The sequence below is a fragment of the Lampetra fluviatilis genome, chromosome 29 (assembly GCF_964198595.1).
Source record: "Lampetra fluviatilis chromosome 29, kcLamFluv1.1, whole genome shotgun sequence".
Classification (NCBI taxonomy): domain Eukaryota; kingdom Metazoa; phylum Chordata; class Hyperoartia; order Petromyzontiformes; family Petromyzontidae; genus Lampetra; species Lampetra fluviatilis.
In genome coordinates this window covers 420,980-447,474 of record NC_136303.1, presented here as the reverse complement: position 1 = coordinate 447,474, position 26,495 = coordinate 420,980, and the positions used below count along the sequence as shown (strand labels likewise).

The 26,495-nt window shown below is 54.9% G+C and overlaps 1 protein-coding gene across 2 annotated transcripts; it reads right to left on the bottom strand.

The window, feature by feature from the left end:
• Nucleotides 1-1,887: 1,887 nt before the first annotated feature.
• Nucleotides 1,888-24,728, bottom strand: LOC144942905 (myelin protein zero-like protein 2). 2 transcript variants are annotated; one of them, XM_078869910.1, is made up of 6 exons: nucleotides 24,552-24,728; nucleotides 8,221-8,381; nucleotides 7,235-7,445; nucleotides 5,005-5,158; nucleotides 4,721-4,811; nucleotides 1,888-4,526 (listed from the first exon to the last, which is right to left on the bottom strand). In XM_078869910.1, exons 1-6 carry the CDS (start codon nucleotides 24,646-24,648, stop codon nucleotides 4,422-4,424), a joined length of 819 nt encoding a protein of 272 aa, XP_078726036.1. In that variant the 5' UTR covers nucleotides 24,649-24,728; the 3' UTR covers nucleotides 1,888-4,421. The 2 variants fall into 2 exon arrangements, with proteins under 2 accessions (XP_078726036.1, XP_078726037.1); XM_078869911.1 differs by having other exon boundaries at nucleotides 5,005-5,149.
• Nucleotides 24,729-26,495: the final 1,767 nt, after the last annotated feature.

Below are 26,495 nucleotides of genomic sequence, written 5' to 3'. Positions count from 1 at the left end.
GACTATGGCCCGAAACGTCGCCTCGGTATTTTTGCTTTCCAAGGCCACAGTGTTATTACTGACGAGTGTGTCGAGGGGTGTTTTTGTAGTTTGTGCACCGCTGCCAATGTGGCAGCAGCATCAACAACGAATTATTTTTTATTCACATTCCTGGGATCAGTTCTTATTGTAATTGCGTCACGCACAGTGAACTGACGTCACTGTGGATAACTGGACTCGAATGGAAATGTAATTTAATCTCCCGACGCTGCCGTGATTGTAATCACAGGTGTGATCGTTAGGGTCATCCCGTCGTCATCACCACCACCACCATCAGTGGCGGGCGCTCGGCATCGCGAGGCAATAAAGGTTTCGGGGGCCAGGTTCAAGAATGAATAAAAGCTCGATTTCAGATCGTCATAAACATGTCGTGAAAACAACGTGAACGCGCTCCTGGCATGCACCTCAGCGTCTCGTCGACGTCTCTTCTTCACTCGCACGACATCTCCGTCTTTACTCTACGACGCTTCTCTCACGACGTCGGTACCATCTCATCTCACGAAGCATCTCTCGTCGAGATATCTCGACACTTCTACGGAACCTCTGCCTCATCTGCATCTCTCGTCTCCCATCTCAGGATGCCTGTTGTCCACATCTCCCCCTCTTCTGTTTTCTCAGAGTCAACGGCTCCGATTGTCCCCCACAAATAATTAATTTATTCATAGCCCCCCCCCTCCCCCAACGGCCTAGCACCACCACCAGGCCGTGGGGAGGCTGTCGACAAATCCGATGAGACGCTCATTAACCGATCCCCATTGTCGTCCTGGTTCATTCATTAAACCACCTTGGGATTAATATAAACACCAGCGAGCTTTACTGCAATGCAGTGATTCACGTGGCAAAATCCTCGCACTGTTCCCGATAGGATCAGAGTTAATCGGTTGTACCCCTGTCATTAATTAATGTACGTCCCTTTGTTCATCAGAGTAGTTGTGGATTAGAGTTTTGAGTTGAACAATGACCCATATCTAACACAGAGAGACCCCCCCCCCTTTCCTAATAAACATCAGGCAGCTCGCCAGCATGGGTTCAAGGAAGCCCGACTCTGTTGACGGGACACTGAGGATTGAAACCGGTCGAACGTTTTGCTTGTGAACCAAGAACGATGAAATGATGGGCCCCGAGGAAGCTGTGCGGATGATGGGACGTGAACAACTTACTTTGTATTATGGGGACAGGTTTGGGAAGGCGGGCGACTGGCCTGCTTGTTACCGATATTGTCCACTGCTGGGTGAAGCCTTCTCACCCATGACGACAAATCACCAGGACGTGGTGCCAAGCCGTTGATTTTAATGGATGGCTGTGAATATTAATAATGTAGAATAGCGAACATTGCATGATGCACCGAGTGGGTGAGATCGATAAACTCACAGCTTGGCGGTTTGACACACCTCACAACTGGAGTGTTGCCATAATCATGATCCGTCTATCAACTGAAGCATGACACCCTCCCTCCCCATGCCATCAGCATCTCTCACAGCATCATTATGCAACAATCCACTTCGCTCTGGCACACAAGCAGATGTAATCGCTCCATCTCCACGGTGGATGTCCCCCCCGGGCGTGTCGCCTCCTCTGCCTGGCACTCGTCGTTAGTCTCGATCACCGGCCATCGTTCATTGAAGCCGTAACACGTCCTGCCCGAGCCCACTCACCTTTCTTTAACAATGTGATGAAGTCTACATAACGTGTGAATGTTCGCTAATCCATGTATTCTTCTTCTTCCCGTCTGGCAGCATAAATTCAAACGCACAATCCACCTAGCACCTTCGCACGAGCCGATCTCACCGTCCCGTTGTGTTCGTTATGCTGGCGTACGTGAAATATAACAAGCGTTTACAACTCCAGTCAAATTTAGCATAAAATATATATTTTATTGGAAGACAAACAGGCGTCAAATCATCTCAGGAACACAAGGGACAGACTGACTGCCGCTAAGACACCAAACCCAGATCCCTCCAATCATCAGCAGACACCCAGCTCTAGCACTCCAGGGTTAGGGAGAGGGCCATGCGGAGGGTCGCGAGGAGATTGGTCGAAGCTGGAGGTTTTCCCCCGTGAGGTGAAGGAAAGACATTGACGGGTCCCCACCGAGGGCGAGGTGAGGCGAGGGTCGCCACAATGTACATGATATAGACCAGACCCGGACATGTTGCTCCGTCAGTCTGGGTCTGTCAAAACCGTAACAAGTTCAACACAGTACCACCACATTTCGGTACAAATTCCCGCCACCCAAAAACAGATGCCAATTCCGAGACAGGTGGCAATCCCTCGCGTGGTGACCCAGAGGTCATCAGGATGGACAGCAGCAGGCCGCCATCCTCCCAACTTCCCGACAGGAAAGCCTAGGCCTTCGCGAGCGTTGCCACCTCTGTAGTACAACAAGAATGGGGCCTCTTGTGGGAAGAATCTCTCACCACGCTGGCAGAGGGGAGAACTCTGTGTGAATGCGTTGTCTTGTGTAATGTTATATTAGGTCTTATTTACATGCAACTGACTAAATTCCAGGACGATTAATGCTCGAAGACGACTTTGATTTCCTAGGATGGCGGCTGCCTCAACAAAATGACGGGTGGCGACCTCAGCTGTGCCGCTGTGCCCACAATGAAGACTTGGACACGAGACCGGCCCCAGGGCTGCCCGCACACGCGACACCGACGCCTTTCCCCTGCACCACCCGCACTCACGAACCTCACGTCGCGCTCGTCGCCACTGTAACGGGGTTGCCCATACGACGAGGAATATCGCATCACAAAGAAGGATGTTGCCAGCTTCGTCTATGGTGGGGGCCAATATCAGCTGGTGGCTGCCCAGTGACATGAGAACCGGGGACCAGAGGACAGAGAGTGATCTCTAAATGTATCGTAAATCTGGCAGCCTACGATTGCAGTGCGAACCCAGATTTCCAAAGAGGAGATGGATTGTAAAGCAAAGTGAATGTGAAATATAACAAGCTAGTCATCGCTCTATGGTGGGTCGCGAGGGTTCTCGCCATTTCACCAGTCACATTTCGTAACACTCTCGTTTGCTCGGCAATTACAGGGGACATCTTAATTAAAACCTACAACATCGCTGCCATGTCGTAGCACGTTCTGTCTGGCCGTGAGAGGAGACTGGGACCTGTCTGCCTCCGCATGCGACAAGGGTGAAGGCTGCCGGGGTGTGTGGGAGGAAGAAAAAGGAGACCTTGCCATTGGCCCCACGGGGTCTGGTGTCTCTCCTCCGTTGGCGCCGCAAAGTTTCCGAAGAAATTCCAGAATCTGGACACGGCAACTCCTCAAAATTAGGCGGAGAGATCTCCCAGCAAAATGAAATGTCGAGACTTGGACAGTGCCGAGGCGTCGGGGAGGGGAGGAGGGGCTGGGATGAGCGCCCCCCCCCCTTCGTTACAGCTTAAGGTTACAACGCGTCGGTACGAAAGTGAGTACAGTACGGTTCGGCAATGGGCACCGTGGCTTCTCTCACACCCAGCGCCCCGAGAGAGAGAGAGCAGAGATCGCCTCGGCACTCACTCTCCCTGTCGTGCTCTACGCTCGCTTTAGAGTTTAACGTTCACTGCGTCGTGCCCCCCCCCCCGCCCCCTTAAAACAAGGTCACGCTACGGATTAGGAAATGGCAAGGGGCGAGGGTTAGAGTTCAGAGGGTTAGAGTTCAGAGGTCATGGTGGTCACAAGGCACCGGCTGCGCGGAAGCGACACTCCTGCCGCACTCCCGCCAACCGGCTAGTCGGCTCTGTACACTTAGAATCAAGACTCTTAGAAAACAAACAACTCAACAGTAAATTATAAAAATGAAACAATGACGTATAACATTGTACAATGACATTATTCTCTTATCAACAGAAGATCTATATTCAGGGGACGTTCTGTCTGACAGTCCCATATACAGTGGTCACGACGGCCTCGGGGAACATATTGAGGAGGTGGGGGTAGAGATTTCATTGTGGGGATGTAAGGTGCAGATTGATCACGTGTTGAGCCATCAGGGGTTGAGATATCAGGGGTAGGAGGGATACCAGTTGTATGGGGATACCAGGTGTATAGACCAGGGGTAGTGATATCATGGGTTCGGGTAACAGTGGAGGTTTAACACTTTGTGTTGTTATGTTCGCCGGGTGTGCGAGACACACACACTGCGGGTAAATATCCAACGTTGGCCCAACATTCCACGTTTATTGGGCTGGACCGAGAGGAAACAGTGTGCCCGGTGGTGTGTAAGGTAAGCATTGTGTGTATGAAGTCAGCTCTGTACACTTTGAATCAAAACTCATAGAAAACATGTGGTGTGGTGAGCAGTGTGGGCAGTGGGGTGGTGAGTGTTCGAGTGAGTTGTGTGGCGAGTGGCGTGGTGTGGCGAGCGGTGTGGTGTGGCGAGCGGTGTGGTTATGCCACGGAGGCTGCGAGAGGCTTCACGGTCGCATACTCCACCGAGGGAGGTGCCGACGGATGTTTGCCTGGCGGTAGATTCTCCAGGGACGCGTAGACGACCTGAACGCACAAACACACACACACCGCACGTATGCACGCACCACACACAGCGCACACGCACCGTACACGCACACCGTAAACCGCACGTGATGAGTACACGTGGTGAATGAGTAGTGTGTATGTATGCAGTGTATGATGAGCGGCGAGTACATGTGATGGTGAGTGTACGTGGCGAGCGAGCGACGCGTCCTCACCCGCTGCCCGTTGGGTGGGGTGGGAGGGTGCAGGTCGCGTTCCTCGTCGTGCCGAAACGGTTTCTCGGTGAGCAGCGTGTCCTGCGGGGACCTGGACGCACACAGAAAAAGATCCCCCATATAGCCTCAATAGACTGTTGTGGGGCAAGTGCTGTTCACGAGACTGGCTGCCTTTGTCTGGCCACCTTTGTCTCCCAGGTACTCATTTGAGGCCGAGTCGACCTAGGGGGAGGCCCGGGACCAGTTCGGATAACAGTCACCGGTGTTGGTGTGCGTGCGCTCACCGCGTGGTGGCTGCCTTGTCGCGGTAGCCACCCCGGCGATATTTCTTGCAGACCATGGCGATGGCGGCGATGATGACGGTGAGCATCACCACCCCGGCCAGACCCCCGATCACCATGCCCACGAGCTTCCCCTCCGAGAGCGTTCCTGCTCGCACTCACACACGAGCACGCGCACACACACACGAGCACGCGCACACGAGGCAACACGCACGCACAAGCACGCACGTGAATTTAGATCGCGTGCTAGTGAGTGCACGTGCATTCAGGGTGGGAGCAGGTGAGTGAGCTGGTGTGAGCTTTAGCAGATGCATGCCTGCGAGCGAGGTTTGCTGCTGCTACTCTTGTTAGGTCTGTGCGGGTGAGCGTGCAGTTGAGTGTGGATCAGTGCAGTTCAGTGGCAGCAAGCGCGTGCAGGTGGGGGAGCGATGGGTGAGTGTGAGCGGGGGGTGGGGGGGGTGAGTGGGTGAGTGCGAGGGCATGAGAGCAAGCAGGGGGTGAGTGAGTGGGTGAGTGCGAGTGGGTGGGGATGAGTGCGAGTGGGTGGGGGTGAGTGCGAGTGGGGGGTGAGTGTAAGCGGTGGGGGGGGGTGTGAGTGGTGGGTGAGTGTGAGTGGGGGGGGAGGTGCAATTGGGTGGGGGTGAGTGCGAGTGGGTGGGGGTGAGTGCGAGTGGGGGGTGAGTTCGAGCTAGGGGTGAGTGCGAGGTGAGTAGGGGTGAGTGCGAGCGGGGGGGGGGGGGTGAGTGCGAGTGGGGGGTGAGTGCGAGCGGTGGGAGGGGGGGTGAGTGTGAGTGGGGGGTGAGTGTGAGTGGGTGGGGGTGCGAGTGGGTGGGGGTGAGTGCGAGTGGGTGGGGGTGCGAGTGGGTGGGGGTGAGTGCAAGCGGGGGGGGGGGGGGGTGAGTGGGTGAGTGCGAGGTGAGTAGGGGTGAGTGCGAGGTGAGTAGGGGTGAGTGCGAGGTGAGTAGGGGTGAGTGCGAGGTGAGTAAGGGTGAGTGCGAGGTGAGTAGGGGTGAGTGCGAGGTGAGTAGGGGTGAGTGCGAGGTGAGTAGGGGTGAGTGGGGACGAGTGCGAGGTGAGTAGGGACGAGTGCGAGGTGAGTAGGGGCGAGTGCGAGGTGAGTAGGGGCGAGTGCGAGGTGAGTAGGGGCGAGTGCGAGGTGAGTAGGGGCGAGTGCGAGGTGATAGGGGCGAGTGCGAGGTGAGTAGGGGCGAGTGCGAGGTGAGTAGGGGCGAGTGCGAGGTGAGTAGGGGCGAGTGCGAGGTGAGTAAGGGCGAGTGCGAGGTGAGTAGGGGCGAGTGCGAGGTGAGTAGGGGCGAGTGCGAGGTGAGTAGGGGCGAGTGCGAGGTGAGTAGGGGCGAGTGCGAGGTGAGTAGGGGCGAGTGCGAGGTGAGTAGGGGCGAGTGCGAGGTGAGTAGGGGCGAGTGCGAGGTGAGTAGGGGCGAGTGCGAGGTGAGTAGGGGCGAGTGCGAGGTGAGTAGGGGCGAGTGCGAGGTGAGTAGGGGCGAGTGCGAGGTGAGTAGGGGCGAGTGCGAGGTGAGTAGGGGCGAGTGCGAGGTGAGTAGGGGCGAGTGCGAGGTGAGTAGGGGCGAGTGCGAGGTGAGTAGGGGCGAGTGCGAGGTGAGTAGGGGCGAGTGCGAGGTGAGTAGGGGCGAGTGCGAGGTGAGTAGGGGCGAGTGCGAGGTGAGTAGGTGCGAGTGCGAGGTGAGTAGGTGCGAGTGCGAGGTGAGTAGGTGCGAGTGCGAGGTGAGTAGGGGTGAGTGCGAGGTGAGTAGGGGTGAGTGCGAGGTGAGTAGGGGTGAGTGCGAGGTGAGTAGGGGTGAGTGCGAGGTGAGTAGGGGTGAGTGCGAGGTGAGTAGGGGTGAGTGCGAGGTGAGTAGGGGTGAGTTCGAGGTGAGTAGGGGTGAGTGCGAGGTGAGTAGGGGTGAGTGCGAGGTGAGTAGGGGTGAGTGCGAGGTGAGTAGGGGTGAGTGCGAGGTGAGTAGGGGTGAGTGCGAGGTGAGTAGGGGTGAGTGCGAGGTGAGTAGGGGTGAGTGCGAGGTGAGTAGGGGTGAGTGCGAGGTGAGTAGGGGTGAGTGCGAGGTGAGTAGGGGTGAGTGCGAGGTGAGTAGGGGTGAGTGCGAGGTGAGTAGGGGTGAGTGCGAGGTGAGTAGGGGTGAGTGCGAGGTGAGTAGGGGTGAGTGCGAGGTGAGTAGGGGTGAGTGTGAGGTGAGTAGGGGTGAGTGCGAGCGGTCACTGGAGAGAACGACGCGCAGCTCCGTGTGGCCCGCCTGGCCGCCCACGTCGGGCGGGTTCTGCACGTTGCAGGTGAAGGTGCCGTTGTCGGTGAACTTGGTGTCGCGCAGGGAGATGGTGGCGTCGCCGCTCTCCGCGTTGCCCCACAGAGTGAGGCGGCTCATGAAGCGCGACCCCGTCGGGTACGGCTTGCCGCCCGAGTACGTCAGGATCTGCGCGATCGACGGGGCGGCACCGTCGCCAAACAACGGCAATGTCACCCAAGGAACGTGAGTGCTAACACCGCCCCTCATCTTAACCACGAACCTAGCCCCGAATGGAAACCCGAGACCACAAACCCGTAACGACCCCGTAATGACCCTGTGAGAATCGGTGTGCGGCGGCGAGGATCTGTGTGCACGGGGTGGGGCCCCAAGGGGCCAGCGCTTGCGCCGGTGCCTGACCCACACGCTCTGACGCTGTGCGAGGCCACCCCAGCACCCATCACATCAAACTTCCTTCTGCACTCGATTTGGCTCTGAGAATGTACTATGATGAACTTCTTTCGCACCGTACATAGCCAACCGTGCGAATCGGAGGTGCGGAATGAAACAATCGACGGATCCGGAGTACTTCATCGCTGCCTGCAGTAGAGCGCGAGGGAAAGAGCTGCCCTCTGCTGTGTGGAGCAGAGATCACCGGACATCACCTGCACTCACCTGACAACACTCCAGGACACCGAACCCGCTCACGGCCAACACCAGTGGCAATTATCTGAACCGGTCCGAGTCCTCCACTAGGTCGGCTGAGCCTCAAATGAGTACTACCTGTCGCGGTGTGTAAACGTCGCCACCGAGGAGTCAAGTGCGGCCGAGTGTGGTGCTGGCCACCTACCCCCTCGTGTGCCGTCATAGGTGCTCGCTAACAGCACTTGCTCCGACAGTCTGTTATACGGGGATCTTTATCTTTGCAGGCGAGTGCAGCCGTGCCGGGGGGTGCGCGACTCACGTTCTCCGTGGCGCCCCCCATCGCGGGTTTGAAGGTCCACATGATGAAGAAGCCGCTGCCGATGGGGCTGCTGCTCTTGTAGGTACAGGGGATGCGCGCCTCCGTGCCGTTCGTCACCTCCACCTCCCCGGACACGTACACCTTCATGGCGGCCACCTCACCTGCACGCACAGCACCTCACCTGTAACGAGGCTCCCACCCCCCACCTGCCCAGGTCTCTCACCCCCCACCTGCCCAGGTCTCCCACCCCCCACCTGCCCAGGTCTCTCACCCCCCACCTGCCCAGGTCTCTCACCCCCCACCTCCCCAGGTCTCCCACCCCCCACCTGCCCAGGTCTCCCACCCCCCACCTGCCCAGGTCTCCCACCCCCCACCTGCACACACCTCACAGCTGTCACCTGCTTTGCTCTTCCTCTGGTCCCCACGTAGTCCGCACACATGCCTGACCCACGCGACGCATACCACCCGGACTAGCCCAGACACGGCTCCTCCGGGCCGATGTCGCCACAACACTTACACCTTTTACGGTCGGGCAGCACAGCGAGGTGGTCAGCGTCGTGCGGTAAGCAGCCCGCCCCTCCCACGCCGCACATTCCGAGGGGCAAGAAGAAACACGGCGCTTGTTTGGGATCATTTCCTCAGAAAAACGGGCAGCGGCGAGGGCCAGCGGCGAGGGCCAGCGGCGAGGGCCAGCGGCGCACCGGGCTCGCAATCCACGGCCGTCTCGTGGCGCGCCGCGGTTTAAACGACCGGGGGCGGGTTTCTGAAATCCCCTGCCCGCCGCCTCCGTGCACCCAGCGGGGCAAACGCGGTACCGCTGCGGTTAATCTACGATCGGAAGGTATCGTGTGGCGGATGGCCGTCAAGCATCGGTAACTCCCAAACCTCCCAAGGCCACAGCGCGGAAGAGTAGGCCAAAGCACCCTCGACTGGAAAGGGCCTCTCCAGACCTCCCACGGGCAGGGGAGGCCCTTCCGAGGGACTTCATTGGTCGAGGCGGATAAGCGACAGTCAGATATGCGCCGTTGTGCAGGACAGCAAGGTGATGGTCGTGAACACCCTGCCAGAGGGCGTTCGACACTTCACGTGCCCTCAACGTGCACATGGCCTGGCACAAGCGCCGTGGTGACGTCACCGCCACTTAGTGGCGAATGGCGGTTGTTGTTGTTGGTCGTGACCATTCTGTGATGTACAAAGCTCCCTCCGCACACATCTTGTTTCCTCCCGCTGATTGCGCAAGCGCTCCGCAAGGAAACGGATTCACGTCCTGAAGATAGCGCTCGCATTCCGTGCAGCTTCCTGGCTAAATCACAGCCACTGTGGCTACTGGGCAGTGTGGGCGGCGGCACAGCGGTTGGCGTGAGAGCTTCCGTGATATCATGTCCCGATACGACGTGCTATTAAATTCCACGATAAGATGACAATTTTATTTTGCCTGCGTTGGGAGGTGGAGGCTTTGCGACAAACGTTGGGCCAGACCGCTGTGCACGGCCTAACCCCAAAATCACTTCCCAGAAGTTGAAGAAGATGTTATCATTATATTCTTAGGTTTTTTCCGGTAAAGTCACGTAGGTAAAACATCAAAATTAATGAAAATAAAATAAAATAAAACAAAAAATCACGACGTTTCGGAGGCAACACAAGTCTCCGTCATCAGGTGGGACCGTCACAGCCGAATTAGCTGCATCAAGTGAGGCAATGATTCAAGACGTAATCCCTTATAAGCAAGTTGAAGGGGGGAGGAGAGGGGGGGCTCATCAGAATGTTAGTACAACGCATCGGGAGGGGGAGGGGACCAAAAAATTGAACGACGGCTTGGACGCGGTTAGGGGTCGGCACGGTTTGGCTCAAACCACCAAACCGCGGTTTGAACCGAACCAAATCGGTTTGGTTTGGCTCTGTTTGAACTGGTTCGGTTTGGTTTGGGGCTACGAAAACCGACTCGGTTTGGCTCGGACAGGGTGGAACCGGCTCAAACTAGTTTGGTTCAAGCCAACTTAAGAGGTTTGGTTTAGCTTAGTTTGGTTTGGTTTTGGTTTGGTTTGGTTCAGTCGTCGCTGGTTTGGTTTGGATTGCTCAATTTGAAACCAGTTTGAGTCGGTTCAAACCGTGCCGACCCCTAGACGCGGTTGCTGCTGCACACGCCAACACAATGGACAGAGAGGGGGAGGGGAGGTCTGATACACATGATAGACAAAAGAACGAAAATGCCCATGTTTATACCAATGCTGGCTGAACAATGAAGAGGGTACTGTTAAAAAACAACTGGGGATGTTAACACTCGGTAAAGTAAAGTAAAATGGTGCCTGTCAGATAAGATGGTCCAAAAAAGTGTAATTAAGTCTTTTTTGCGTGGTTGATAACATCTTTCCAATGATTACTAAGTTTGTACCCATCATCACGATTGAAATTATGTCTGTGTTTGTATATTTGTATGGCTTCGTGTACAAACCTTTGATGGTAGCCGGGAGGTTTGCAGAGAACCTTGGTCTCGGAAAAGACAATTTCATGAGAGCCCACCGAGTTGTAGCAATGATCGGCAACGGCAGAAGAATCAGTTCTGCCGTGTTTCAGATCTGACTTGTGCTCGCGGACACGATCAGAAACATGACGTTTCGTTTCTCCAATGTAGCAATCACCACAAATGCAACTCAATTTGTAGACTCCAGGATACTGTAAGTCAGGAACGACATCCTTCACAGATGGAATCAGGTCACGGATTTTATGCACTGTACTGAATCGGACTTGGATCTTATTTTTGTTTAGAATTTTGGAGATCTTTTTGGTTACGCCTGCTATGTATGGTAACGTGATGGTTTTGGTCGGAGTTTCATGTGGCTGTTTCTGTGTGGTGGGAGAGACAGCTTGGCGGATAGTACGGTCAGAGTATCCGTTCATCCTGAGGGCCCGATGTACATGTCTTAATTCACCGGTCAGGTGGTGTTTGTCAGAAATGCCATGGGCTCTGTGATATAGCGTTTTGATGAGAGAATTCTTTTGAGATGGGTGGTGGTGGGAATCCGGTTTCAAGTAGGAATCTGTGTGGGTGGCTTTCCTGTAGACAGAATGTCCCAAGGATCCGTCAGGCCTCCTCTCAAACAGAATATCCAAGAATGGTAGTTTACCGTCTTTCTCCACTTCCATGGTGAATCTGATGGATGGGTGTCTAGAATTGATGTGGTCCAAGAAGTGGTTCAATGCTGGGAGGCCATGTGGCCAGATGACGAAAGTGGCATCCACATACCTCTTCCACAGGGAAGGACGCAGGGTGGATGTCTGGATGGCGTCTGATTCAAACTTTTCCATGAACATGTTGATCCAGACATCCACCCTGCGTCCTTCCCTGTGGAAGAGGTATGTGGATGACACTTTCGTCATCTGGCCACATGGCCTCCCAGCATTGAACCACTTCTTGGACCACATCAATTCTAGACACCCATCCATCAGATTCACCATGGAAGTGGAGAAAGACGGTAAACTACCATTCTTGGATATTCTGTTTGAGAGGAGGCCTGACGGATCCTTGGGACATTCTGTCTACAGGAAAGCCACCCACACAGATTCCTACTTGAAACCGGATTCCCACCACCACCCATCTCAAAATAATTCTCTCATCAAAACGCTATATCACAGAGCCCATGGGATTTCTGACAAACACCACCTGACCGGTGAATTAAGACATGTACATCGGGCCCTCAGGATGAACGGATACTCTGACCGTACTATCCGCCAAGCTGTCTCTCCCACCACACAGAAACAGCCACATGAAACTCCGACCAAAACCATCACGTTACCATACATAGCAGGCGTGACCAAAAAGATCTCCAAAATTCTAAACAAACATAAGATCCAAGTCCGATTCAGTACAGTGCATAAAATCCGTGATCTGATTCCATCTGTGAAGGATGTCGTTCCTGACTTACAGTATCCTGGAGTCTACAAATTGAGTTGCATTTGTGGTGATTGCTACATTGGAGAAACGAAACGTCATGTTTCTGATCGTGTCCGCGAGCACAAGTCAGATCTGAAACACGGCAGAACTGATTCTTCTGCCGTTGCCGATCATTGCTACAACTCGGTGGGCTCTCATGAAATTGTCTTTTCCGAGACCAAAGTTCTCTGCAAACCTCCCGGCTACCATCAAAGGTTTGTACACGAAGCCATACAAATATACAAACACAGACATAATTTCAACCGTGATGATGGGTACAAACTTAGTAATCATTGGAAAGATGTTATCAACCACGCAAAAAAGACTTAATTACACTTTTTTGGACCATCTTATCTGACAGGCACTATTTTACTTTGCTTTACCGAGTGTTAACATCCCCAGTTGTTTTTTAACAGTACCCTCTTCATTGTTCAGCCAGCATTGGTATAAACATGGGCATTTTCGTTCTTTTGTCTATCATGTGTATCAGACCTCCCCTCCCCCTCTCTGTCCATTGTATTGGCGTGTGCAGCAGCAACCGCGTCCAAGCCGCCGTTCCATTTTTTTGGCCCCCCTCCCGATGCGTTGTACTAACATTCTGATGAGCTCCCCCCCCCCCTCTCCTCCCCCCTTCAACTTGCTTATAAGGGATTACATCTTGAATTATTGCCTCACTTGATGCAGCTAATTCGGCTGTGACGGTCCCACCTGATGACGGAGACTTGTGTTGCCTCCGAAACGTCGTGATTTTTTGTTTTATTTTATTTTATTTTCATTAATTTTGATGTTTTACCTACGTGACTTTACCGAAAAAACCTAAGAATATGATTCCTTGCAGTCACGAAAGCTTCAAATCTAGAATGTTATCATTACTTTTAATGAGCGTTCAGGGTTAGCGATGAGGATCATCGTTTAGGATTAGCAACATGCGCCACTGACCCCACACACGCCGTCAATTCCGCCACAAATAATTATATAACTCGACAAACCACGAACTCGCAACGTCATTTGTGAAGCACTAATTTCACGGACAATCACATTTGTTTAATTCCAACGTCATGTTATTTCCTAAATATTGTGGTCAAATTCAACGATTAGGAAAAATTCTAACGGACGATGCGATCATCGTGGAATCGCTGCCGCCACCTCCTCCCAACGCTCCGTGGGACTACCGGACTGCCACCCCATGAGAGCTTCCAAGGCTCAAGGTGCCTTATCCAAACTTGACTGACCGAGCGCTACAAACCAAGATACCCGAGTTCAATTCCCACCCGAAAGGCTGACGGTCGAGGCAATATCTCAATCGGCCCGGGTAACCTTCCTCAACCAACCTGTGGCTGTAGAATCCCTCCGTGGCCAATGAAATCGGTACCGTTTTGTGGGCAAGTGAACAGCGGTTGCCCTTGACGGCTACGTTCCTACCACAGGAAAGTGGAACTTCCAGCCACTGGCTCTGCGGGCGGGCTGTAGACAAAGGACGAGCACAAAAGCATCGGCGTGGCTCGTTTGGGCAGCAGGAAATCACTCCTTGCGAGTTTTTAAGATACTGGGCCACGGGGGGGGGGGGGCTATGGGTGGAATGGAATGCCACAGTGGGGCAAGTCCGACGTCCAAACTCTCGTAAGAAGGTTCACGCCACCCTCGGGGCGCGACGACGATGACGACGATGATCAGGAAGAGTGTTGTTGAGAATGATGCAGGATGCGTCAAGCGGACGAGCGGCGCGGTCCAGCGTGGCGTATCCGACTCGCCGCGGACCGAGGCGAGGGCGGATGACGCGGGAAGGTTGGATGAGCGATCGCGTGGGGTTAGCGAGCGCGTGGGGTTAGCGAGCGCGTGGGGTCACCCCGCCGTAGGGTGTGCGACGTCATGAACGTAGCACGCGGGCCGGCCAAGACACGGGGAGGAGACACGGAGAGGAGACGCGTGGCCGTGCTGGAGAGGCGAGCGATGATTCAAACGGAGAGATTCCTGCTGCTCACCTCCTGTGGCAGGGGTGAGTTTATCCACAGGACAATCACTGTTGTTGACTTCCCCGCAAAGTGGTGCTCGATTTATCGATCCCGGAGGGAGGAATGATGGGCCGAGTCAACGCCCCCCCCCCCCCCGCTGCTGACCAGGATTTGAACTCGACAGCAGTGGTCATAATAATGATGATGGTGGTGACGCTGAGACTCATAATGAGGTTTAAATGCCAACAGATGTAATCAGGAAGAGGAGGGCGTTGTGATGGGTGTGGTTTGAGTGCAGACGTAATCAACAAGAGGAGGATGTGAAGAGGAGGAGGGTCTTGTGGTGGTGAGGGTGGTGAAGGTGTTGTGGTGGTGGTGAGGGTGTTGTGGTGGTGGTGGCGAGAGAGTTGTGGTTGTGGTGAAGGTGTTGTGGTGATTGTGAGGGTGTTGTGGTGATTATGAGAGTGTTGTGGTGGTGGTGAGGGTGTTGTGGTGGTGGTGAGGGTGTTGTGGTGGTGGTGAGGGTGTTGTGGTGGTGGTGAGGGTGTTGTGGTGGTGGTGAGGGTGTTGTGGTGGTGAGGGTGAGGGTGTTGCGGTGGTGGTGAGAGAGTTGTGGTGGTGAGGGTGTTGTGGTGATTTTGAAGAGTGTTGTGTTGTGGTGGTGGTGAGGGTGTGGCCGGTGTGCAGGATTGCACAGGGCGGGGTGTTCCCTGTACAGTGCGGGTGTGTTTTTGTCCCCTCATCCTGTACCAGTGTCACGTGCATGCGGCCAGAGTCTATCCACTGCTGGATGAGGGCCCCTCCTTGTTGATTGTTTTAAGATGATGTTGAAAACAGTGTACGGAACACACAACATACACACTATACCGACAACACATTGTAAGAAGTATTTACACAACTCATACACAACTGCACAACACTTTACACTAACAATTAACACACCTAAATGACATATGCACACACTATTTACACAACAAATACAAAGCCATTACCAGACTGCCGGGGCAAGTGCTGTTAGCGAGCACCTATGAACGCAGGAACGGCACACGAGGGGGTTGGTGGCCAGCACCACGCCCGACCGCCTTTGTCTCCCTCGTGATGTTTACACACCGCGCCAGGCACTAATTAGAGGCCGAGTGGACCCAGCAGAAGCTCAAGACCATTTCATAAAATCATCACTGGCGACGACGATGGCGGTGATGATGGGACTGTGAGAGTCAACCTCCAGGGACAAATCCACCGTCCCAGTAAACGCGGAACGTTGTTGGGCCAACGTTGGTCAAAACGGTTCCCACCGCGTGCCAACATCGGCGCGACGTCGGCACGCTTCCTGGGCCGCTGCCACCACTGGATCGCGAGCTGCGGCGAGGCGAGCGGCGCCGCCACTTCCATGGCCGTGGCGACCTCTGGGCCGTGACCCGCCACTAATGCCCGCGACTGGCCGTGGCCCACGTCGGCGTGTCAACACAGCGGCAGCGTTGCCGTGTACCTCACCGCACAAGTGCGTCTAGACTAAGTTACTCCTCGTGTGCCATTACGTGGTAACGGCGCTGCTCATGCTGTTGACGATGGCGGTGGTGGTTGTTGTTGTCGTTGTCGTCGTTTTGCGTGAAGGGACGACAATGTGTCCTAGCGGTCAGCACTGGACTTGCGATCCACGCGTCGCCGTTTCCATTCCATCTCCCGGCGCGGCATTTGAAAGAATGGGGTCAAGTTTCTTAAATCACCCCCCACCACCGCTCCAACCAACGCCTCTCCTCCGTGCACCCAGCAGCAGCAGCGTCAATGAGCATGCCAGAGTCGATTGGGAGGTCGTGTGTGGTGGAGTCAAGTATGGGTACTCCCATCTCTTCATACGCAAAACACACACAACGGACACAAATTACACAGCTCACGGGATTCATTCAGCATACACACCGCACACTGAACACCCCACCCACACACTGCACAACAAACACCACGCGCTACACGCGCTCCGTAAACACCGCACGCACGACCCAGACTCCCCTGCACTGAACTCACCATGGGAGCGGCAATTTGCAGATGAAATGTAATTGCCCCAAGGATAATTGCAGGCGCACACGCACGTACACTCGAGCACATCCTCACACGAGGACACGCGCACATTTTCACAAATACACACCACGCACAACCACATACATACAAAACTACACCACACAGCCACATACCACAAAAACAACCACACATTACTACATTAATCCACATTTACCATCGCACACCAAAATCCTACAACCATACACTATCACAACCACACACAGCCACACATACTATCACAACCATAACACATGCAACCACACAATCACAACTGCTTCACACACACGAATACTCTCACAACCACAACACACACAACCACCCCGTAGACACAACTATTCACACACACACAACCACACATGCTTAAAACCGCGCCATTCGCAACTCTGTGGCAGTAAATGTCAAGAAGTGGCGGTGATGCGCCAGGCTCGGCACAACTTTGAGCCCACGCAGCTCCACCTGCCAGAGGGACAGACTGTGTGTCAGGATCTCTCAAGGATCTGCGAGCTCCTTGCACCGTGATCTACTCTCGTTACACCCGGGCTGGACCGTGTGCAGGCCGGACCGTGTGCAGGCCGGACCGTGTGCAGGCCGGACCGTGTGCAGGCCGGCCAGAGCGCGTCAAGCCGGTGCGTGTGTTTGGAAAAGCGGTCCACAGAGAGAAGTGGAGTGACAGGGTCAGGCAGCTTCCTGCACGCACTGCGTTACGCAGCCGATTAAAAGATAATGCCCACCCGCATGGCTGACTGATCCAGGAGAGCAAGGCCTCTGCTGCACAAACCGGAGTGAGCCGCCCTTTGCTGCCCAGGTATGGGAGCTCCTCCATCCTCTCTCTACACGACCGCCACCACCCACTGGGGGAGCGCCGAGTGTTTTCTTTTGCGAGGGCTCTCTTAGTGAGATTACAGCAGCACTCACGTGCACGCAAAGACAAAGATCACCCGTGTAGCCTGAACAGACTGTAGGGGCAAGTGCGGTTAGCGAGCACCTATGAAGGCCAGAACGGTACACGAGGGGGTGAGTGGCCAGCACCACGCCCAACCGCCTTTGTCTCCGGAGTGGCGATGTTTACACACCGCACCAGGTACTCATTTGAGGCTGAGTCGACCTAGGGGAGGCCCGGGACCGGTTCAGATAATCGTCACTGGTGTTGGCCGTGAGCGGGAATCGAACCCGGTTCGCCAGGTTCATAGCGCAGCGTAGCGCTAACCGCTACACTACCGCTCCCCAACACACACCTATGACACAACACCTATGACACAGCACTTACACAACCGCACTATTTTAGCCACAACACAACTGCACACCCCACACATCACCAAACAATAGCATTCACTCATGCAACCACACACAAGGTATGTCCACACGCACACCCAAACACTCCCATCTACCCCAGCTCGAGTCCCCTGGGGTTGTCCCTGCCATGCCCTGGGTTGTCCCTTCTGATCCCCTGAGCCTAAGCGAAAAAGCCAACACACACGCACGAAGACAAAGATCCCCCGTGTAGCCTACATTGGTTGTTGGGGCATGTGACATTAGTAGCGAGCACCTGTCAAGGCCAGCACAGTGCACGAAGGGATGGTGTGGCCAGCATCACGTCTGGCCGCCTTTGTCTCCCCAGTGCGAATGTTTACACAAGGTACCAAATACAGCTTATTTACTTAGGCGGAGTTGACTTGTTTTAAAAAAACACAAAGGCAAAGAGCCCCCTAATAGCCTTAAAAGACTGTTGGGGCAAGTGCTATTAGCGGACACCACCTATGAAAGCCCGGCACGGCACACATGGGTGTGGATGGCCAGCACCACGCACGGCCGCCTTTATCTCCCCCAGTGCATATGTTTATACACCGTACCACGTGCTCATTTAACGCTGAGTCGACCTAGGGGAGACCCTGGACCGATTCAGATATTCGTCAGTTTTTGGCCGTGAGCAGGAACTGAACTCGTGTCGCTGGTTTCGTATCGCAGCGCTCACTGCCACGCCACCGCCGAGTGACACAGCGACAGACAACAGCGCTCTACGGAGGACACACCAATGATTAACGGAGGCAATGAACATGGGGGCAAAGGGCGCACGGTCCTCGCCTGAGCCTACAGGCCTCTTGTGTCCGCGGTGGGTCCCATTCGAGATAAATCATTAGCCAAACGTCACGAAAGTCAGGACCCTCCTGGGAAAATAAAATGTCTTGAGGCTCAGGGAGAGTATATTTCATTGTCATCGTGTGACGTTAACAGCATTCTGGTGCGTGTGGTCGTGGCACCATCGTTCTCAATGCGCAGCAGGGCGATCGTCACGAAGGAGATGCCGCTCTTTTACAGTGACAGGATGCAGTGGTGTTGATAAGGGGCGATGTTGCTGCCGAGGGGTGGTGCGACCCAAGTTCAACTCCCGCTCACGGTCAACGCCAGTGACAATTCTCTGAACAGTTCTTGGGCCTCCTCTAGGTCGACACCACCTAAATGAGTACCTGGTGCGGTGTGTAAACATCGCCACTGGGGAGACAAAGGCCGTCGGGCGTGATGCTGGCCACCCCCACCCCCTCGTGGTGCCGTGCCGTCCTTTATAGGTGCTCGCTAACAGCACGTATCCCAAAAGTCAGTTATGGCTTTGGGGGGGGATCTTTGATGTTGGTGCCGTGTGTGATTCCAATGAAGTAATTTGCAATCTTGATTTGAAGCGTTCGTGACTGCAGGAATCCATACTCTTTGGTTTTTTCGGTAAAGTTACGTGGGTAGAAAATAAAGTATTGTATACCTACGTGACTTTACCGGAAGAACCAAACGTCTCAACATTGGGGATGTTATTTGGTCAATACCAGAGACAATGTGTGTGGTTTTGTTATATAGCTATGAGAGGAAATCCAAGAACCCACAGGGAACCCTCCCTCACCACTTCACCACTCTCACTGTGCAGAACAGGCGGAGAACGTGCAAACTTCACAGAGGGCCACCCGAGTTAAGAATCGAACCCCGGACCGAGTGTAACCACCGCCCTGCCGCCAAGTGTATAATCCCAATCGAGCTGTCTGCGGGTAATTTGTCCCATTAAGTCAATTATGACCGTGACGCACGGTCATTATTGTCAACCGGGCTGTGTACATATTTCCCTGTCCAGCCCCAGGACATTGTACCCCGGTCTAGCGCTGCCCCAGAGGCCTGCGATTAAACTGAAGCAGAATCCGTCTCTTGGGTTCCCTTCGTAAACTTCTTGAAACGACGATTAGGGCCCGGTGGGTCGTCCCCACCTGTTCCTGTTGTGCACCAACCTCGCGGCACCATTGATCCGTCGCCCCACGATGTTCGAGATAATTTGTTCACCGACTCACAACCTCCTCTCAAACACCGAGGGGGTCCAGGGCAGTGGCCACTGCCAGGCGTCGTTTCTCTGTGGCAGCCCTCGCCGTCTGGAACACGGCCATCATCATCGTGGTCGTCATTGCCGCCGTCGTCATCGCCGCCGCAGGGCGAGTCTCGGCTTCACGTAAGAACAGGGCAAGAGAGAGAGTTGTATCGAGCAGGGGAAGCGTGGGTGAATCCGTCGAGCCACTGAGACAATGGAGGAGAATAGGAAACAGCGATCGTTTGGGCACGCAACAAGGAAAGGGAGGGGGGGGATGGCGAATCGTGCTACAAAATAAGCCGGCACACTACTCGCCTCCTCCTGTCCCTTCACGCACAACAATATACAGTGCGCACGTGTTTCTTACATCCCGTTAGCCACCCGGCCTTCCTTCTGAGAGCGCGTAATTTCGATAGCGCAGGTGTAACACAAGAAAAACGACGTTGGACCGGTTTCGATATTCAGTGTCTCATCAGCAAAGTCAGACTTGCGTGAAGCGATGCTGGTGAACATCTCTCCGTAGATGTGGGTCCCTAGTCCGACTGCATAGCCACAATCACCGTGCGTCGTGGATCTTCGGGCATGGTGGACGGGCAAAGCAGAGGACGACGCCAAATCTACCTACTGAGAAGCCGGCAACGCAGCTGACGAATCCCCGGATTCCACTGCCGTATCCGAGCCAGCAGTGTGCCCTCGCCGTATGGGCTCCGGGGGTTTACACCGACTCTTTGCCGTGCCAAGATCCATCACCAAACCGCGATTTTCTGGTTGCACAAGATTTCTAAATCTGGCTCAGAGACGGGGGGGGGGCTAATGACTCGATCATTGCGCGTGGCGTCAGCAGCACGGTTCGGCTTCTGCAGTGGCACGGCTCCTCCTCGGTGAGGGGACTGACGTTGATGAAACAATGGCCACATCCATGACCATACCACGTCTCACGGCGCTAACCCTACCCTACATGCAGTCGTCACTGGCCTACAGGTGAACTTTACTCTCCAGCCGACTCACACCCTCTGACCTTGACCCGAACTCTGCCGCTGAGTTTTACACTCGCGTGTGAATTGACGCTAAGGAGCAGTGCCTCGGACCCTGTAAGAAGGTGGTGAGGCCCTTCACCCAAGCTCCCATGCAGATTTGTCCTATCCCTAACCGCACCCTGTCGCAGTGGCCATCCCCCGAGCGGAGTTGACAAGAAGTCACAAACAACAACACCTGCTCCTCCTCCTCCACATGAAAGAACCGACAATGCAGGAGTTCCCTGGCTTCGATCCGCAGAGCTTAAGGGCCACAACCCCTGAACCGCATCTGCTGCACAAACCACGGCAGCAGCAGCCATACTTTGCTGATGATCAAAACACTGAAAATTCTCAACTCGCCGACAGCGTGCGGCGACTGTGGTCACCCCCAAGAAGAGTGCCACGGGACTTGTAACGACGACCCAGTGCCCGACTCACAAATACGAAGGAGGGATCGTCACAGCGATGCATCGCTCTGCTACTCCTGACACCATCATCTGGTTCAACCGCCTCCATGTAAAGTTACAGCTGCTGCTCTACATCAACCGCATGGAGAGGGGGGGGAGTGTCTGTCTGTCTACATGGCAGTAGTGGCTCACCATAACGATACACGTGACAAATCAGACACGATACCTAACCCCATACACGAGCACAGAGCCACCTGTGCTCGTGTACGGCAGCGACACACGTGGCCTGTACTCCAGCACTGCTGTGGAGTTCGCAGTGAGGGTTGGTGGATCGCACAAAGATGTTGCGCAACTCCCCGTGGGCGTCGGGGAGGAGCCACGCTCTGGCTCCGTCTGTCCCATCTGTGCGGGATAGCGTGTTGCGCCCTCGCACGTGTCGGGTTTCTCCTGGCACGACGGTTTCTCCACGCTTGTATGAACATTCATCAATTGGCTAAAACGTCAAATTATAATGAGCAATAAACTAGGCTTGAACTAAACTTTTGTTCCATTCACCAGGCAATGAGCTATGGATCTTTTTTAGAAGCGACCAGGCCACAAATGAGAACTCAACGAAGCGGCTTACCATGTGGAATTTTAGAACAGCCAAATACTCTAAGCGCGCGTTTCTTACTGTGCAGGGAAATCCCGGAGAACCATCCACGCGCGAGAGAGACACGCAAACTCCACATACACAGCAGCAGGCGTCAGGGTCGGGATCGAACCCACGACCTCCTGCATCCGCGGCGAAGGAGTTAACATCTCACAACCACCGCGGCCCTCACTCTTTTTGGTGTTGCCGCCGGTGCGTTTGCCGAGGCGCTCAACCAACAAGAGGACGACTCAACACGTGTCCACAACTGGCGGCATTTTAGACAACGGCTCTCATTCACGGCGCGCGCTGCGAGCCCTGAAAAGTCGCCAATTGTATATTTATTTTATTCAAGACCACACTGTTATTACGAATGGGTTGCGTAATTTCTAAAGTGATAGGACCACACATCTTGTTCGTGCGGTTCACCGTCTGGCTCGACCCCACGTGGTTCCTTTGCGATTGTGAAATGCGATTCGTATGCATGGGGACGCTTCGCACAAAACTAGAAACGAGAATGAGCTTAGGCTGGCCCCCACCCTTGACCCTAATGCTGAAAATAGCCTGAAACCCCGAACACTTACCGAGCAAAGACATCAAGCCATGGCCAATCGACTGCTGGATGAAGGTTTTCCCAATTAACCACCACCACCATCGCTCACGATCCTGCGATGCGAAATTCCGCGCTCGGCACCTGCACAGGAGGAGATTTAATCGCTCCATCTCCTGGGCGGACGCTATCTCTCTGGCGTGTCCCATTGCTTGGCTGCCACTCGGCCATCACCATTGACTCTCGTCCATCAACGCCAACTGCCAGCCCTCGATGTACCATCACAGGACGAACAGTGCTGCAGTCACGGCTGCTGCCTCAACCGGCCCATCATCGCTGCGGGATCGATAAATCGAGGATCACTTGTCCCATAATAGATTTCCCCCCGCCATAAGAATGTGGAATTGCCACGATTGACTCAGGGCTGTCTGTAAACAAGATGTGAGCAAAAACGTGAATCCCAATCAGATCTAACCTTTTAGATCTAACCTCGTCTAAACTCTAACCTCCATTAAAGCAGAAATCATCCCGATGCCAACTCGAACCTGAGATATACTGTACCACTTCCCTCACACCCACACCCAGCACCATTCACGAACAACTTCCCTCACACCCACACACCACCATCACCGCACTCCCCACACCAACACCATCATCACCGCACTCCCCACACCCTCACCCACCACCACCATTAACGAACAACTTCCCCCACACCAACACCATCATCACCGCACTCCCCACACCCTCACCCACCACCACCACCATTCACGAACAACATCCCCCACACACACACACCAACACCATCATCACCGCACTCCCCACACCCTCACCCATCACCATTAACGAACCACTTCCCTCACACCCACACACCAACACCACCGCACTCCCCACACCCACCACCACCATTAACGATCCACTTTTCTCACACACACACACCAACACCATCAACGCACTCCCCACATCCTCACCCACCACCACCATTAACGAACCACTTCCCTCACACCCACACCCACCACCATCATCACCGCACTCCCCACACCCTCACCCATCACCATTAACGAACCACTTCCCTCACACCCACACACCAACACCACCGCACTCCCCACACCCACCACCACCATTAACGAGCCACTTCCCTCACACCCACACCCACCACCATCATCACCGCACTCCCCACGCCCTCCTCCCTGTTCGCCACCATCACAGGTGAGGCTGGTGATGTCATCAAGTGTACCACCAGGTGATGAGTGCGACCAAGAACAACACACAACTCAAGAGACAGAGATAACACTACGACTGAGACACAGAGACACATACTATTAGAGACAGATACTATTAGAGACACATACTACTGAGACAGATACGATTAGAGACAGATACTATTAGAGACAGATACTACTGAGATACATACTACTGAGACAGATACTATTAGAGACACATACTACTGAGACAGATACGATTAGAGACAGATACTATTAGAGACAGATACTACTGAGATACATACTACTGAGACAGATACTATTAGATACACATACTATAGAGACAGATACTACTAGAGACAGATACTACTGAGACAGATACTATTAGAGACATATACTATTAGAGACACATACTATTAGAGACACATACTATTAGAGACAGATACTGTACCACTATTGAGACGCTACTACTGAGACACCATCATCAACATTGTCGTCATCAGATCACGAACATCATCGCCATCGTCACCAGTTGCAGGATATCCCACATTTCTGTCCCATATCAAACGAAGTCTCCCCCGTGTCCCCGTGTCTCTCCATCATCTCGTCTCACACCGCGCGTCCGTGTCCCCGCGTCTAACACCGCCTCACGCAATGTCTCCCCCGTGTCCCCCCCGTGTGTCTCCCCCGTGTGTCCCCCCCCCGCGTCCACCACCTGTGTCTCTCGCACGGTCTCCACGCGTCTCACTCAAAATGCGCCTCCTCGTGTCTCCCTCTGTCTCCCCCGTGTCTCCCCCGTGTCTCCCTCTGTCTCCCCCGTGTCTCCCTCTGTCTCCCCCGTGTCCCCGTGTCTCCCTCTGTCTCCCCCGTGTCCCCGTGTCTTCCTCTGTCTCCCCCGTGTCCCCGTGTCTCCCTCTGTCTCCCCCGTGTCCCCGTGTCTCCCTCTGTCTCCCCCGTGTCCCCGTGTCTCCCTCTGTCTCCCCCGTGTCCCCGTGTCTTCCTCTGTCTCCCCCGTGTCCCCGTGTCTCCCTCTGTCTCCCCCGTGTCCCCGTGTCTCCCTCTGTCTCCCCCGTGTCCCCGTGTCTCCCTCTGTCTCCCCCGTGTCCCCGTGTCTCCCTCTGTCTCCCCCGTGTCCCCGTGTCTCCCTCTGTCTCCCCGTGTCTTCCTCTGTCTCCCCCGTGTCCCCGTGTCTCCCTCTGTCTCCCCCGTGTCCCCGTGTCTCCCTCTGTCCTGCGCATCCCCGGGTCTCGCACCTCGGCAGTAGAGGAGGAGGATGAGGAGGAGGTGGGAGCCGAAGAAGAGACGAAGGCGGGAGGCGCCATGGAGACACGAGAACCGCGTCCCCGCCATCGTCGTCCACACTGCGCAACGCGAGCAGCACAGAGACGCTCAACTCCACCCGACTCCACCCCCTCGGTCTCAACTCCACCCCATCGATCTCAGCTCCACCCCCTGGATCTCAACTCCACCCCCTCGATCTCAACTCCACCCCTCGATCTCAGCTCCACCCCCTCGATCTCAACTCCACCCCCTGGATATCAACTCCGCCCACAGTCTCAGCTCCGGCCACAATGTCTCAACTCCGCCCACAGTCTCAGCTCCACCCACAGTGTCTCAACTCCACCCACAGTGTCTCAACTCCACCCACAGTCTCAACTCCACCCACAGTGTCTCAGCTCCACCCACAGTGTCTCAGCTCCACCCACAATGTCTCAGCTCCACCCACAGTGTCTCAACTCCACCCACAGTGTCTCAACTCCACCCACAGTGTCTCAGCTCCGCCCACAATGTCTCAACTCCGCCCACAGTGTCTCAACTCCGCCCACAATGTCTCAACTCCACCCACAATGTCTCAACTCCGCCCACAGTGTCTCAACTCCGCCCACAGTGTCTCAACTCCGCCCACAATGTCTCAACTCCGCCCACAGTGTCTCAACTCCGCCCACAATGTCTCAACTCCACCCACAATGTCTCAACTCCGCCCACAGTGTCTCAACTCCACCCACAATGTCTCAACTCCGCCCACAATGTCTCAACTCCGCCCACAGTGTCTCAACTCCGCCCACAGTGTCTCAACTCCGCCCACAGTGTCTCAACTCCGCCCACAGTGTCTCAACTCCGCCCAGTGTCTCAGCTCCGCCCACAATGTCTCAACTCCGCCCACAGTGTCTCAACTCCGCCCACAGTGTCTCAACTCCGCCCAGTGTCTCAACTCCGCCCACAGTGTCTTAACTCCGCCCACAATGTCTCAACTCCGCCCACAATGTCTCAACTCCGCCCACAGTGTCTCAACTCCGCCCACAATGTCTCAACTCCGCCCACAGTGTATCAACTCCGCCCACAGTGTCTCAACTCCGCCCACAATGTCTCAACTCCGCCCACAATGTCTGAACTCCGCCCACAGTGTCTCAACTCCGCCCACAGTGTCTCAACTCCGCCCACAATGTCTCAACTCCGCCCACAGTGTCTCAACTCGGCCCACAGTGTCTCAACTCCGCCCACAATGTCTGAACTCCGCCCACAATGTCTCAACTCCGCCCACAGTGTCTCAACTCCGCCCACAGTGTCTCAACTCCGCCCACAATGTCTCAACTCTGCCCACAATGTCTCAATTCCGCCCACAATGTCTCAACTCCGCCCACAATGTCTCAACTCCGCCCACAGTGTCTCAGCTCCACCCACAGTGTCTCAACTCCGCCCACAGTGTCTCAACTCCACCCACAGTGTCTCAACTCCACCCACAGTGTCTCAGCTCCACCCACAGTGTCTCAGCTCCACCCACAGTGTCTCAACTCCGCCCACAGTCTCAGCTCCACCCACAGTGTCTCAACTCCACCCACAGCGTCTCAACTCCGCCCAGTGTCTCAGCTCCACCCACAATGTCTCAACTCCACCCACAGTGTCTCAGCTCCGCCCACAATGTCTCAACTCCGCCCACAGTGTCTCAACTCCGCCCACAGTGTCTCAACTCCGCCCACAGTGTCTCAACTCCGCCCACAGTGTCTCAACTCCGCCCACAGTGTCTCAACTCCGCCCACAGTGTCTCAACTCCGCCCAGTGTCTCAGCTCCGCCCACAATGTCTCAACTCCGCCCACAGTGTCTCAGCTCCGCCCACAATGTCTCAACTCCGCCCAGTGTCTCAACTCCGCCCACAGTGTCTTAACTCCGCCCACAATGTCTCAACTCCGCCCACAGT